This window comes from Rana temporaria, chromosome 1 (assembly GCF_905171775.1).
Source record: "Rana temporaria chromosome 1, aRanTem1.1, whole genome shotgun sequence".
In the NCBI taxonomy this organism is placed as follows: Eukaryota; Metazoa; Chordata; class Amphibia; order Anura; family Ranidae; genus Rana; species Rana temporaria.
In genome coordinates, this window is record NC_053489.1 from 216,841,888 (window position 1) to 216,856,276 (window position 14,389).

The 14,389-nt window shown below is 44.6% G+C and overlaps 1 protein-coding gene across 1 annotated transcript; it reads left to right on the forward strand.

The window, feature by feature from the left end:
• The first annotated feature begins 2,274 nt into the window (after positions 1–2,274).
• RPLP0 (ribosomal protein lateral stalk subunit P0) lies at positions 2,275–12,925 on the forward strand. The gene is made up of 8 exons (XM_040350434.1): positions 2,275–2,377; positions 6,275–6,380; positions 7,578–7,753; positions 7,840–7,927; positions 8,067–8,213; positions 9,189–9,374; positions 9,468–9,608; positions 12,715–12,925. The coding sequence occupies exons 2-8, from the start codon at positions 6,327–6,329 to the stop codon at positions 12,868–12,870; spliced, it is 948 nt and encodes a 315-aa protein (XP_040206368.1). The 5' UTR covers positions 2,275–2,377; positions 6,275–6,326; the 3' UTR covers positions 12,871–12,925.
• The last annotated feature ends 1,464 nt before the right edge of the window (positions 12,926–14,389 follow it).

Genomic DNA, 14,389 nt, shown 5'->3' on the forward strand with positions numbered 1-14,389 from the left:
ATCGATCGCTGTCCCATCACTCAATCTATCGCCCGTCGCCCACCAGGCAGCCCCACCCCCTGCACTTACCCCATCCAGGCGGTGCCCCCCCCCCCTGCGTCTCCTCCTGAGTCCCGGTAGTTGCTTCTCCTCCCAGCCAATCAGGAGTTAGGTCTCGCAGCCAATTGGGACTCAGGAGGAGTGAATATTAATTTGCTAATGTCACACAACTGGGTGGGCTTGGGGCAGAGTGCTCTACGTCCCGAGCCCACCCTTTTTTAAACCAATTACAGCCTCTGACATGTGCTTCCAAAAAAAAAAAACATTGGATTCCATGCGTTCGGCACCCTGCATGTAGATTAGGGGCTGGATGTATGGAATGGACGGGCCGTCACTAGATGACTTACTGTATTTTCCGGCGTATAAGACGACTTTCTAACCCCTTAAAATCTTCTTAAAAGTCGGGGGTCGTCTTATACGCCGGTAACCTAACCTTACCTTATCCTAAGACATGCAGAATCTCGGCCGTACGTTTTTTCAAAAGCCGCGCCTCCTACGTCTTCTGTTCCGTGATAGGCGGTACACTCAGCTTCGAAGGAGGCACTGTGTTTAGTGTCCGCCTATCACAGAGGCCCTCTCGTCCTGTGTTTAGTGTCCGCCTATCACGGAGGCCCTCTGGTCCTCAGACGAGAGGGCCTTCGTGATAGGCGAACACTGAACACAGTGCCTCCTGGGAAGCTGAGTGTTTCTGCCTATCACGGAACAGAAGACGTAGGAGGCGCGGCTTTTGAAAAAACGTACGGCCGCGATTCTGCATGTCTGAAATCCATGTCTTAGGATAAGGTAAGGGCTTTGGATATACTTTACCGAACAGTGGAATAACTGATTTCCACGGGCAGAAAACCCCCCAGGTCTGCTCAGCGAGTCTGGCATGTGATGGGGCACAGTCTGGCATGTAATGGGGCACAGTCTGGCATGTAATGGGGCACAGTCTGGCATGTAATGGGGCACAGTCTGGCATGTAATGGGGCACAGTCTGGCATGAAATAGGGCATAGTCTGGCATGTAATGGGGCACAGTCTGGCATGTAATGTGACACAGTCTGGCATGTAACGGGGCATAGTCTGGCATGTAATGGGGCACAGTCTGGCATGTAGTGGCACAGTCTGGCATGTAATGGTGGCACCGTGAGGCGAGGCATGACTAGTAGGAAGAGGGTAGTCTTATACGGCGAGTATATCCCAAAACCAACATTTTGGCTGGAAAATTAGAGAGTCGTCTTATACGCCGGCAAATACGGTACTTCTTGCAATATCGAACTTTAGTAAAGTCTGTATGTTGTAAATTACTCATAAACACACATCTCTCATATACCTGTGTACTCTGTACAGTATGACCTCACTACTTATTCTGCCTAGTTTTGCTACACACTTGCATTACAGCCTTGTAGTTTATTATATACACATACTTCTTAAAGCGGGGGTTCACCCTTAGAGGGCACTTTTCCCCCTTAGCTTCCTGCTCGTTTTTACTAGGGGAATCGGCTGTTTATTTTAAAATATGTGCAGTACTTACCCGTTTACGAGATGCATCCTCTCCGTCGCTTCCGGGTATGGGCTTCGGGAATGGGCGTTCCTTCTTGATTGACAGTCTTCCGAGAGGCTTCCGACAGTCGCATCCATCGCGTCACGATTTTCCGAAAGAAGCCGAACGTCGGTGCGCAGGCGCAGTATAGAGCCGCACCGACGTTCGGCTTCTTTCGGCTACGAGTGACGCGATGGATGCGACCGTCGGAAGCCTTTCGGAAGACTGTCAATCAAGAAGGAACGCCGGCTCCCGAAGACCCATACCCGGAAGCGACGGAAGAAGATGCAGCTCGAAAACGGGTAAGTACAGCTCATATTTTAATACAAATAGCCGATTCCCCTAGACCGAACGAGCAGGAAGCTAAGGGGAGATTTTTTTTTTTTTTTACAAATGGGTGAACTCCCGCTTTAAATGTTTAATGTTGATTATAGGAGAATTAGGTGATTTGATTTATGTTTGATTATAAAAATTTGTTTTAAAAACATACAATTTACATCCCTCTTGTTGTATCATGTAACACTACTCATGTATAACCACTAAATAGGAGATTCATCTTCTAAGAACAATGATGTGCTATTAGTCGCCGCTCCACTAGGGGCTCTATTCCCTTTGGCTAGAGCAACTTCTTCTTGTTTTAGTACTCTTTTGATTGATTGCTAGCTCAGCCTATAGAAAGACGAACTGCCGTATAAGCCAACGAATCAACATTTACGTTGATCCCATCCTGTTCGCTGGTTGGCTATAACCATGTCATATAAAAGCGCTGTTCCCAATGTACGGCCTCTTTTGCCTTCCGGAGCCTGTGTGTGAGGTACGTGTGGCTTGGTGTATAAAGCCGGCGGGTACCGCGTTCTTTGTCACCTACGGGCCGGTGCGTGTGACTCAAATGTCACTTTTATTGGAGTTATGTCTGCGGTCGTACGTAACGTGGGCGCTACTCATGTCGAGGTTCCCCGTGGGCCCTGTGTTTCGTGCACGTGACCTCAACGTGGCTGGGTCGTATCATTTAATGTGTCAATAAAGTCTAGGCTGTGCCTTATGTTAGAGGCATTGTGTGACGGACGAGCACCTTGGAGACCGCGATCTGTGTATAGTTGAGGCTGGCCTTTTCTTCCCCAGCACATGGTTAGGTATGGGGAAAATGTGTGAGGGAGTTACAAAGGTGGCCATACACGTATGGATTTGTGATCGACCTAGCTATGAGAGCTTGAAAAACATTACATCAGTGATCAAACGATGTAACCTTTGCAGCATCAATTGAACGAAAATGCAGAGCCATTTAAAGTAATTAACATGTTATATTTGACTGCTCTGTGCCAGGGTTTTGCAGAGTGGCCCCAATCCCCTTTTTCTGGGGTGCCCTGGTGATGCACCAGGATCCGCTTCAAGTGACCCCATGGATAGTCTCTCCATGGGGGCACCCATGCGGGTGCGCTGCTGAGTTCTGCTGCTGTGTCCATTGACTCTGGATTTGATTGACAGCAGTGGGAGCCAATGGCTCCTGCTTTCAATCTATCCATTGAGGACCTGAAATGGCTGCTGGGCTCATTCTCGTCGCTGGAACGATCGGGTTCAGCTAAGATAAGGGGGGAAGCTGCAGCAGAGGGTTTTCACCTTAATGTATAGAATGCATTAAGGTGAAAAACCATGAGGCTTTACAACTCCTTTAACGAGGCGGACTAAAGATCTTGCTTTAAAGCAGAGTTCCACCCAAAATTGGAACTTCTGCTCATTTGTTTCTCTCCCCCCCCCCCCCCTCCGGTGCTACCATTTGCACCTTTTTGGGGGGGGGGCAGGATACCTGTTCTTTTTACAGGAATCCTGTTCCCACTTCCGGGAGCCGCAGCTGTGTATATTGGCGGCTCAGCTCCCTCCTCTCCCCCCCCCGGTTGTCGGGGCGGTAGGCGAGAGGAGCAGAGGCTCGCGCATGCGCAGTGGGTCTCCCGGCGTGAAGCCATGAGGCTACACTGCCACATTCCCTTACCCGTAATGGCAGCTGTGATGCTGACTTTGCTGGACTCCAGGACAGTAAAGTGTCCTATTAACCCTTAAATGCCTAAGCCCATTTCTGATATTTGTTGCTTACAAGTTAAAATTTGTATCTTTTTGCTAGAAAATTATGTGTGTTGTGTATATAAAACATTTTTTTTTAGCAGAGACCCTAGAGAATAAAATGGTGATTGTTACAATATTTTATGTCGCACTGTATTTGTGCTGCAGTCTTTCAAATGCAATATTTTGGGGGGGGAAAGGCACTTTCATGAATGAAAAAATAAATAAAAATAAACAGTAAAGTTGGCACAATTATTTTTTTATGTGAAAGATTGTTATGGCGAATAAATGGATACCTAACATGTCACGCTTTGAAATTGCACACACTCGTGGAATATTGACAATCTACGGTATCTAAAAATCTCCATAGGCGACGCTTTAAAAAAATTAAAGCTAGCGGTCTAGTGCGACAATTATTTCTCTTGCTCTGGTGATCGCGGCAATACCTCACATGTGTGATTCGAACACTGTTTACATATCACGTATGCGTTTCTTTGCTGCGCAAGCTCACGGGGACAGGGGCGCTTTAAAATTATAAAACCTTTTTTGTTACATTGTTTTAAAAAAAAAGTTTTGATAACTTTTATTGCTGTCACAAGGAATGTAAACATCCCTTGTGACAGTAATGGGTAGTGACAGGTACCCTTTATGGAGGGATCTCGGGTCTAAAATACCCCAAATCCCTCCTCTGTACTTCAAAGTATTCAGATCACCAAAAAGGCGATTCTGAATACTGTGTTTTTTTAATTTTATTTAAACGGCGCTATTGGCAGCTGAGTAAATCGGAAGTCGCTTCTGTGTTTACATACTGGAACTAAGCCGTTTCCAGCTTGGTGCCAGTCTGTCGCTAGCCAACGGAAGTCGCGGGTCGGGTCTCCCGTGGATACGGAAGGCCCGGTAAGAGTGGCGGGAGGGGGCCATCTTTCACAAGACGAGAAGTGAGACCAAATCTTCCCAAACTGAAGAAAATCCACTTAAAGCGGAGGTACACACAAAGTGAACCTCTTTTTGGAAACTCCCCCCCTTCCGGTGTCACATTTGGCACCTTTCGGGGGGTGCAGATACCTGTCTAAGACAGGTATTTGCACCACTTCCTGATTCCCTTACCCAGGATGGTGGCTGGAGCAGCCGAGGACTGCTGACATCGCGGGCGCGCTGGAAAGGTAAGTGTCCATTTTTTAAGTCAGCAGCTGCGGTATTTGTAGCTGCTGGCTTTTAAAAAAAATAAAACTAAAAAATTGGCGGAACCTCTGCTTTAAGCAGTTGTATTTGATTTCTGGTGGAAACTTAAAGCGGGGGTTCACCCTTAGAGGGAACTTTTCCCCCTTAGATTCCTGCTCGTTTTCTCTAGGGGAATCGGCTATTTGTTTTAAAATATGTGCAGTACTTACCCGTTTACGAGATGCATCCTCTCCGTCGCTTCCGGGTATGGGCTGCGGGAATGGGCGTTCCTTCTTGATTGACAGTCTTCCGAGAGGCTTCCGACGGTCGCATCCATCGCGTCACGATTTTCCGAAAGAAGCCGAACGTCGGTGCGCAGGCGCAGTATAGAGCCGCACCGACGTTCGGCTTCTTTCGGCTACGAGTGACGCGATGGATGCGACCGTCGGAAGCCTCTCGGAAGACTGTCAATCAAGAAGGAACGCCCGCTCCCGAAGACCCATACCCGGAAGCGACGGAAGAAGATGCAGCTCGAAAATGGGTAAGTACTGCTCATATTTTAATACAAATAGCCGATTCCCCTAGACAAAACGAGCAGGAATCTAAGGGGAGAAAAAAAAAAATTTAACAAATGGGTGAACTCCCGCTTTAAAGTTTTAGACTTCTTCCATTCCTGTGACATTTGTCACCAAGACAAATATGATGAAGCAAGGACACCGAAATACAGATTCCAATCCTGCCACACTCCAAAGTTTAGGCAGTTTTTCTGCATGCGTTCTGCAAGGGCACAAATAATTGCTCTGTGTGTCTCGTAGGTTTTTTTATGTGCAGGAATCTGCAATGTATATGCATTTTTCTGGGAAGAAAAGCCGACGTGACATCCACATTAGTGTGAACAGGGCACATACCTGACATGCATTAAAACTGATGTCAATGTGCATAAAACTCACTGAAATGTGCATTGAAACTGAATAAGTTCATGTCTCTGCAAGTGAAATCTGTGATTTTACCATCTGTTTTCATGCATGTATGGTCTGAACGAGCCCTTAAAATACTGTGAAGCAGAGCTTTGTATCAAACAAGATCTGGCTGTTGGGACTATAAACAGAATGTCTGCCAGTGCCACTGTTGTACCCCTTTTTGGGCTTCCTGATGGCCAAACTTGCCTTTAGTGCTGCTCAACCCCTCCCTTAATTATTACTAACACCTAAATTCCAGTACTTGCTGCTATGGGGAAGACCTGGCATCCTGTCTAGTGTACTGCACAGGCCCACGTGGTTTGTCACCAGACCGCAGTGCTGTTACATGTTTTTTTTTTTTTTTTTAGAGGTTGATCTGACTAATTTTGGTAGCATAATTATTATTCCTTGCTAGACATTATTTTTTATCAAATTATGGGTAAAATTCCGCTTTAAGGAGTCAATCATTTGTCTGCTGTTATACTGCCTTAGCACTTGAGCTACAAAGTAAGTTTGCCAATATTATTTTTTTACAGGTCATCAGGTCTTTAAACCCTTTTTGTGGCAATCCTTGGAAGCACTGTCAAGATGCCCAGGGAAGACAGGGCGACATGGAAGTCTAACTACTTTTTGAAAATCATTGTGAGTTTCTGGTTTTGAACTTGTTCCTTTGCGTATAGTAGGCACTACTACACATACTTTAATTGAAATGGTTATTGCAAATATTAAATTTATTATCTTTGCCCAGTCCTTTAATGACAGATAAAGCTAACTTAAATTGTGCTCTGATAAAAATCTGTTTCGTTATGATGGGCAACACAACTTAGATGTGCAGTACTAGGAGCTGACAACCAGCAAGCTTCTTGCAGATAATATATGCCAGTATATTTACTGCATCTTTTCTGACTTGCTCATAGCGCTGTAAAAGTTTTATCAGTGAGTTCTTCATGGTGGAACTCAAGCAAAAATTCTGCACTTTCACTTGTGTAATTTAAAGCAGAGTTGCATCCTGGAAACGATTGTCACATTTTTTTCAGTCTTATTAATAAACATTTGCAGGACTTTTTTTTAACTTACCAGAAGTGCCCTGTTAGGTGGTGGCTTCTAATATGCCACTTCTGGCTCCGCATCACCTCCTCCCTCGCCTGTGCTTGTGGGAAATGTGAGTCATCGTTTCCCAGGAGTCAATGGGCAGGACTATGTGAAAGAATCATGTTATTTCCCGACAGGAATTTGTGTGATTTAAGGAGGATCACAGCGGCATTTTTAAAAAGGGAACACAGCCTTGTGTTTGTGTACTTCAGCTTATCCAAGCGCTGCAAATTATTGAGCTGCTTGGAAGGATAAAGCTTCTTGGTTTTGTTCTGCATAGACAATGTTGTCTGTTACCATAACGGAGCGGGACCTTCCTCCGTTGCCACCCATTGTTATGGCAACTTTCTTAACAATCTGCGCTACTGCCGCAGAAGCATTGCGCATGCGAGAGATCCATGCTGGTTGCCCAGCATGCCCCTCTCGATCGGTTATCCAGGAAGAGGTTGTGATTGGGCTTCATATGCCCACACATCATGGCAACGGCCAGAAGATGATCATCTAAATCGCAAGATTTACAAAAAAATGCTTACTATCCACTAGCAAATATACATATAGTTTGTGTGTTACTGCAGTGAGGCGATGCCTGGAAAAAAAATTGTGTCTGGAACTCTGCTTTAACTACACAAGTGCCTATACATTGAATATAAATTTGTTTTGAGGGCGTTTTGTTGGCCTGTTTACTGGTAGGGCTAATAATTGACAAGTTCCTTGCTTGTTTAATAACTGCAACTTTTTTATTTTCAGCAACTGCTGGATGATTTTCCAAAATGTTTCATCGTGGGGGCGGACAATGTTGGTTCAAAGCAAATGCAACAGATCCGTATGTCCCTGCGAGGAAAAGCGGTTGTGCTTATGGGAAAGAACACCATGATGCGCAAGGCAATCCGTGGTCACTTGGAAAACAACTCTGCCCTGGAGAAGTGAGTAAAATCGTTCCTGTATGCCCTGGTTGAAACTAAAAAAAAAATACAGTTTTTAACTTCTTTTTTTTTTTTTTTTTTTTCAGGCTTTTGCCTCACATAAAGGGGAATGTGGGCTTTGTTTTCACCAAGGAGGATCTCGCTGAAGTACGAGATATGCTGTTGGCAAACAAGGTGGGTCATTTCTGCTTTTACCTTGGTGGCCGTTTCAACATGCCACATACGCTATCTTGGATAGGATTTTCTTACTTTTTACAAAATGGTACTTGTGTGTTTTTTAGATAATCTAAAGCACTTGTTTGATATATTCTAGGTGCCAGCTTCTGCTCGTGCAGGGGCCATTGCCCCCTGTGATGTCACAGTGCCTGCTCAGAATACTGGTTTGGGCCCTGAGAAGACATCCTTCTTTCAGGCTTTGGGAATCACCACGAAAATCTCCAGAGGAACTATTGAAATCTTGGTAAGTGAGCAAAAATTTTAGTTTTTAATGAGGCCATACTTTCAATGTACAAATTTGGTTGCTTGTTTTAAGAATGTGGAAAAATAGCGAAAAAATATAAATGCTGAAAATAAATGTAAGAAAACGTAAGTTGCACACAACCGGAGATACTTTAAAGCAGCATTCCACCCAAAAGTGGAACTTCTGCTTATCTTTGTCCTCCTTCCCTCTGGTGCCACATTTGGCACCATTCGGGGGGGGGGGGAGCGAATACCTATATTTTACAGGTACCCTGTCCTCACTTCGGGGAGACAGGGCTGCATTATGAGTAGGTGCTGACTTTTAATTTTTAAAAGGGTGGGCGGAAGTCCGCTTTAATCCTTAGGAGTTTGACGTTTTTTTGTTATGTCAGCAGCTACAAAAACTGCAGCTCCTGACTTTTAAAACTCTCACCTGCCACTGAATAAGCGATGTGATCACCCAAGCCATTCCTTCCCTCTGTTGGGTCACCGGCATTTGGCTGTGATAGCTTGTTGCCCGCTGTGCATTGTGATGTGTCCCAGATGGCTGCAGGGAGAAAGGGAGTGGAAGTGTTAATGGGCGTCTGTCAAAACCAGGTACCCGCTTTGTCACATTTTTCCAAACGTGCCATTTGAGGGGGGGGGGGGGGGCTTTAAAGAGAAACTTCCCCTTTTTTGCATTGAGCTCTGCTTTAAGGCCCATAATTAAGATGGCCTTGCTGACCAACGGCAATGTACAGAGGGAAGTGGGCAGGAGCCTTGCCTGTTAGACTGGCCTGGGTTGCTCTAGGTGCTGTAGTTTTTCTTTAGAGGGGAGTTGGAGCTAGTGTTAATAGTTTTAGTGGATATGTTTTGGGATCATATGGATCATGTTCACCAAGGGGAAACGGGAAGTTCAGCTAATGATTGTACCCTGGTGATGTCATTGGTGGTGGTAAAACAAATAGGACTAACCTGCTACATAATTTCCTTTCAGAGTGATGTACAGCTGATTAAGACTGGAGATAAAGTAGGTGCCAGCGAAGCCACCCTCCTTAACATGCTCAACATTTCCCCCTTCTCCTTTGGTTTGATCATCCAACAAGTATATGACAACGGCAGCATTTACAGCCCAGAGGTTCTGGATATCACTGAAGATGCTCTGCGTACTCGCTTTTTAGAGGTATAATACTGTTGCATATATTTTATCTGGTTATGTGTGCACTTCACCAACTGGACTCAAGACTAATTTTCAGTTATGATTCTGGTTTTCTAGGGTGTTCGCAACATTGCCAGTGTCTGCCTTCAAATTGGATATCCCACTGTTGCCTCTGTACCTCACTCTGTCGTCAATGGGTATAAACGAGTTCTTGCTCTTGCTGTGGAAACCGATTACAGCTTCCCATTGGCAGATAAGGTAAGTGTTAAATTGAACAAGAGGGTGGAAGTTTGCTGGGGCTGAAACTTTGGAACAAAAGATCCCTTGATTTGGGCATGTGTTGCACATTAGTTATCCCTAGGGTGTTATTACCGGGCTGCCCATCTAAATTGTGTCCACCTAAAAAAAAAAAAAAAAAAACTTCAGGGAAAACACTGCATAGTCTGCCCACACTTCCCCATCACTGGGCTCACCTTGTTACTCTGAACCCAGGAGTGCTGCAAAGGGGAATCGGAGGGAAAAGCACTAATAAGATCAGCTGAGGGTAGATGATGCAGGGTCTTTGCTAATGAGCTGGTCAACTCTGAGGACCCTGTGCCATGACCTAAAGTGTGTTCAGGAAGTAAGGCAGAAGGAAGGGTTTTTTAACATCCATGAAGAGTGAGGTAAGCTTGTGCAGAATAAATGGAAAGTGGTTTTTATTTTGGCAAAAGTACATTAATGCTATATTGGGACATAAGGGAGCTGGAGTTTATAAAAAAAGTGAACAGAGGTGAACTTGGCCTTTTTAATTTTCAGCAGTAAAGTTAAAAAAAAAAAAAAATGGTTATCTCTCCCCTACTTGAGTTCTCTCTTGATCCAGTGCTGTGCCTGACTGCGGGTTTTCTCCCCTCCTGCTCCTACAGATGTCTGAGAGCGTAGTTTTTATTAAAAAAAAAAAAAAGAACCTTTATTATCACTTTAACTCTGCTCTGAGCTGTAAGGCTAATCAAAAACTTTGAGTATGGCCTCAATTAAAAATGATATATATCAGTGTGCCATCATCCAGAATACTTGGATACAGGAAACGGGACCAAGTGAATATAGGGTAGGGGCTGCTTGATGCCAACTAACCCATCAATAGTCACAGGTCAAGGGGTGTTGACTAGGATTTTTCTAGGCACTGATAACAAACATACAATAGTATGAAAAATATTTATTAACATAAACTATACAATGTTAAAAACATTTAGGACAAGCCCCACAAAATAGAACAGCAATGTTGGCAACAAAAACCGTAATATATCTTGCTGGAGTGGAGCAGGCCACAACCTCGACTGTTTCGCAGAATTATCGCTTAAGGAGGATCTACAGAACATTTATATAATATTGCTTGTTTCTATGTATTATATTACAACATAATCGACATAAATTAACAGTATTTTGTCATTACACGAAAGATTGAGTACTGTTGCCTTTGGATGGTAATCAACATCCTTAATAAATCAATATGCCACGTCCTAGTATGTGAATAGAAAACAATTTAGGAGGAATTGAGGGAAAATGGACTTTGTAGGCACCTTTATATAAAAGTACAAAATTTAATGTTTTACAAAAGAAATAACATCTGAATACATATTAAATAGAAAGGAAATTGATATACAATACACAGTATTGGGAACAACCAGTGACCCTCTATCAGGAGTAACTCAATAATAATGTAAGTAATTGGCTATAGAGATGTCTATATAGTAATTGCCTATATTGAGTATAAATGTCTCCTCAATAGGAGGTCCACCGGATCCACAATGATAGACTTGTGCTTTGTCATTACAAAGCTGTCAAATGTCAAGAGTGTAGATTGCTCACCTAAAAATGGTTCATGGATCAGGCACAGGCTCGGTAACCCCCGGGGCGCACGAGGGGGAATAATGTGACAAGCTCTGATGGAATAAGTAAAATACTTTAATGATTTAAAAAATGCATAGATGGGGGGGGGGGGGGGGGGCGGGCCACCACGTGTGAATGGTAAACACTTGAGTGAAGGAAAAGTAGATGAAGGGTGAAACGGGAAGGGAAGGAAGGGGGGATAAGGAAAAGGTGTGAGGAAAGAGGGCTAGAACAGGGGGAAAGGGAAGAAGAGGGGTGGAAAGGGAGGGAGAACAAATGGGGAGGTGAGGGGGGGGGGGGAATACATTTAGAGGGATGAAAGAGGGGTTAGAAAAAAAAATGGGGGAAGGAGGAAAGGAAACCAGGGGGAGGAGAAATGGGAACTGATAGCCGAAAAGGGAGGGGGAAAGGGAAGAGAAAAAGATAGAGGGAAAAATTAAGGGGGAAGAGCAGAAAGAGAATGCAGGTAATGGAGCGGTAGGATTGAGGAAATGGAAGCAGGTCCCACACTACCACAAATGGCAACAAGACATTAGGAGGTAACAGGAAGGAGAACAAACTGACTCCTTACCATCAAATTACAGTTGAGGATAGATTAACCGAGGATAACTAGTCACAAGTACCAACGGCAGCACTGGTACACTTTGGGGTCGGATGGATACAGTAAGGCTATTGTATTCCTTACTTACAATTATAGTTTTGAGCCTAGATATACTATATTTGTCAGCGTATAACTCACCCTTTTTTCCCCCTGAGAATAGGGGGCAAATCACGGGTGAATTTTACCTAGGAGGGGGGATGAGCTCTGCTAGAATTCACTGAGCCCGTCATGTCATCTCCTGTTTACTTGGTTCTCATGTCTGTGTCCTGCCTCTACCACTGGACCAGTGTTCTGTCTATCACAGGAGCTAGTCAAATGCGATTGCGTGACTACCGGCTGAGAGCTGAGTAAACAGGAGATGACGGCTCTGATTCCCTGCACTGTTTCGCCTGCAATGATGCACTCCTGTGATCCTATAGAAGCCCAGCCAAACAAGCTTTGACTGGACATGGCCTTTAATGTTTATCTGCTCTGCAAAAGCAACATTCATGTAAATATTACTATAATACTTCCCTTCCTTCGCCATTCTCTTGCTGGAGGATTAGCCCTACACATGTGCTGATCAGATTCTCCCCACTCCTACGTGAAATTACAAGGGGGGCCTAGTGACTACTAGCATCCAGTGCCACATCATAGGAAAAGATAGTCAGATTTTCCTCATCCATTTGTACTTTACACCATTTGTTCAGGTGGCTGAGTGACCTTGTGGGAGAACAAAAAGGATGATCAGTGTAAGAGAAGGGCTTATAAAGTGAAGCTGTTTTGCCACTTGATTGTCACTGGTGGTACAATACTAGCTAAAGCTCTGATTAGACCGTAATTGAAGAATCTATTCTCACACTGTACGGTTGGCTGCTTATTGTATGTTTACTTTAGGAAATTTTGTCTTTGCAGGTCAAGGCTTTCTTGGCAGACCCATCAGCCTTTGTGGTTGCTGCTCCTGTTGCTGAGACAGCTGCTGCTCCGGCTGCTTCAGCTGCACCAGCCAAAGTGGAAAAAGAGGAATCCGAGGAATCCGATGATGATATGGGCTTTGGGCTCTTTGACTAAATAAATCTGTTTTAGCCTGAAGTCTCATTAAATGCTTACATCTTTAAACGCTAAATGCTTGAATTGTTTTTATTTGCTTTCAGTCCATATATGGGATTTTTCATGAGTAATGGATTAGTTGTGGGGCAGCAAGTCATTTGAATAAGCTATTCATGGTTTAGAAACTACAGCCCTGTGCAAAATTAACAGATCCTTTGGTAAGTTTTTTACGTCATAATATGGAAATTTCCCCCATTATCTATTTCCGGGAGGGGGACCAGCACAGTCTCTCTCTGCAGATGTATTTTTTCTATAGTATAAGTCATTGGCTCTGCAGCTTACCCCTAATGACAAAAGTTGATTACCATCAAAAACGAATTAACTTGACCTATTATCCTTTGCAGAAAGAGACAGAAATGTCTGACACCATAAAATGAAAAACATTTTACATTTAATACGTTGGTATAAACCAGTGATGGCAAACCTTTTTGAGCCTGAGTGCCCAAATAGCGGCACAAAACCAACTTATTTATTTCAAAGTGCCAACATGGAATTAAACCTACCAGTGGCACTGTACAGAGGAAGGGACTGATCATCCCTCTGAATGAGCCCTAAGGGACCAAAAATATACAATTCTGCCCTGAATTTTTTTTTGCTTTTTTAAAGGAGTGAGTTAATACTGGGATCAGGAATAGATGCATGTTCTCAGAATACTGGGATCAGAGATGGATGCATGTGCTCAGAATACTGGGATCAGAGATGGAATGCATGTGCTCAGAATACTGGGATCAGGGATGGATGGATGTGCTCAGAATACTGGGATTAAGGGGGGGTGATGTGAAGGCCTTTCCCAAAGCAGTGTCCTCTGCCCCTTCACCCCCCCCCCCCCCACATACACAGCAGTGTCCTCTTAGCCCCCCCCCCCCCTTCCCCCATAGCACTGTCCTACCTGTGTATGTGAAGTCCACATTGCCATGCTTCAGCCTGAGCCCCTGCACAGGAATCTGCTCATAAAGTCCTGGAAGGGAGGAGGAGTCAGTCTTCCCGGTTTCCAGAGGCATCATGCCCTGCTTACAGCAGACACTCTGTAACCATGGGTGCTCAACCTGTGGCTCTCCAGCTGTTGCGGAACTACAATTCCCATGAGGCATTGCAAGCCGCTGACAGGTACAAGCATGTCTCCCAAAGGCTGAGGCATTATGGGAATTGTAGTTTTGCAACAGCTGGAGAGCCACAGGTTGAGCACCCATGCGGTAACCTATCCACTGGGCTGCCCCAGTGAATGCAGGGAGGGCTTTCCTCACATCTGCCGCCCCACTTCCTGATCACACTCACACTGCCGCCCGATCGCACTGACTATTGCCTGCACCGCAAGTGATTGCTTTGCTGTGGGATTCCCTCCTCTATCCTGGAGTGCCCACAGAGAGGGCTCGGCATGCCAGCTGTGGCACGCATGCCATAGGTTCACCATCACTGGTATAAACACAACCTGGTCACTCTATTAAGTGATCAACAGTGTGGTTCTAGTAAGCTCAGACTA

What these genes read in the sequence shown, in the direction of transcription:
- RPLP0 (XM_040350434.1), top strand. Translation starts at nt 6,327, where the DNA reads ATGCCCAGGGAAGACAGGGCGACATGGAAGTCTAACTACTTTTTGAAA. An exon ending in ATATGCTGTTGGCAAACAAG is followed by an intron (nt 7,928 to 8,066) that starts GTGGGTCATTTC and finishes GATATATTCTAG; the next exon opens with GTGCCAGCTTCTGCTCGTGC. An exon ending in GCTTCCCATTGGCAGATAAG is followed by an intron (nt 9,609 to 12,714) that starts GTAAGTGTTAAA and finishes TTGTCTTTGCAG; the next exon opens with GTCAAGGCTTTCTTGGCAGA.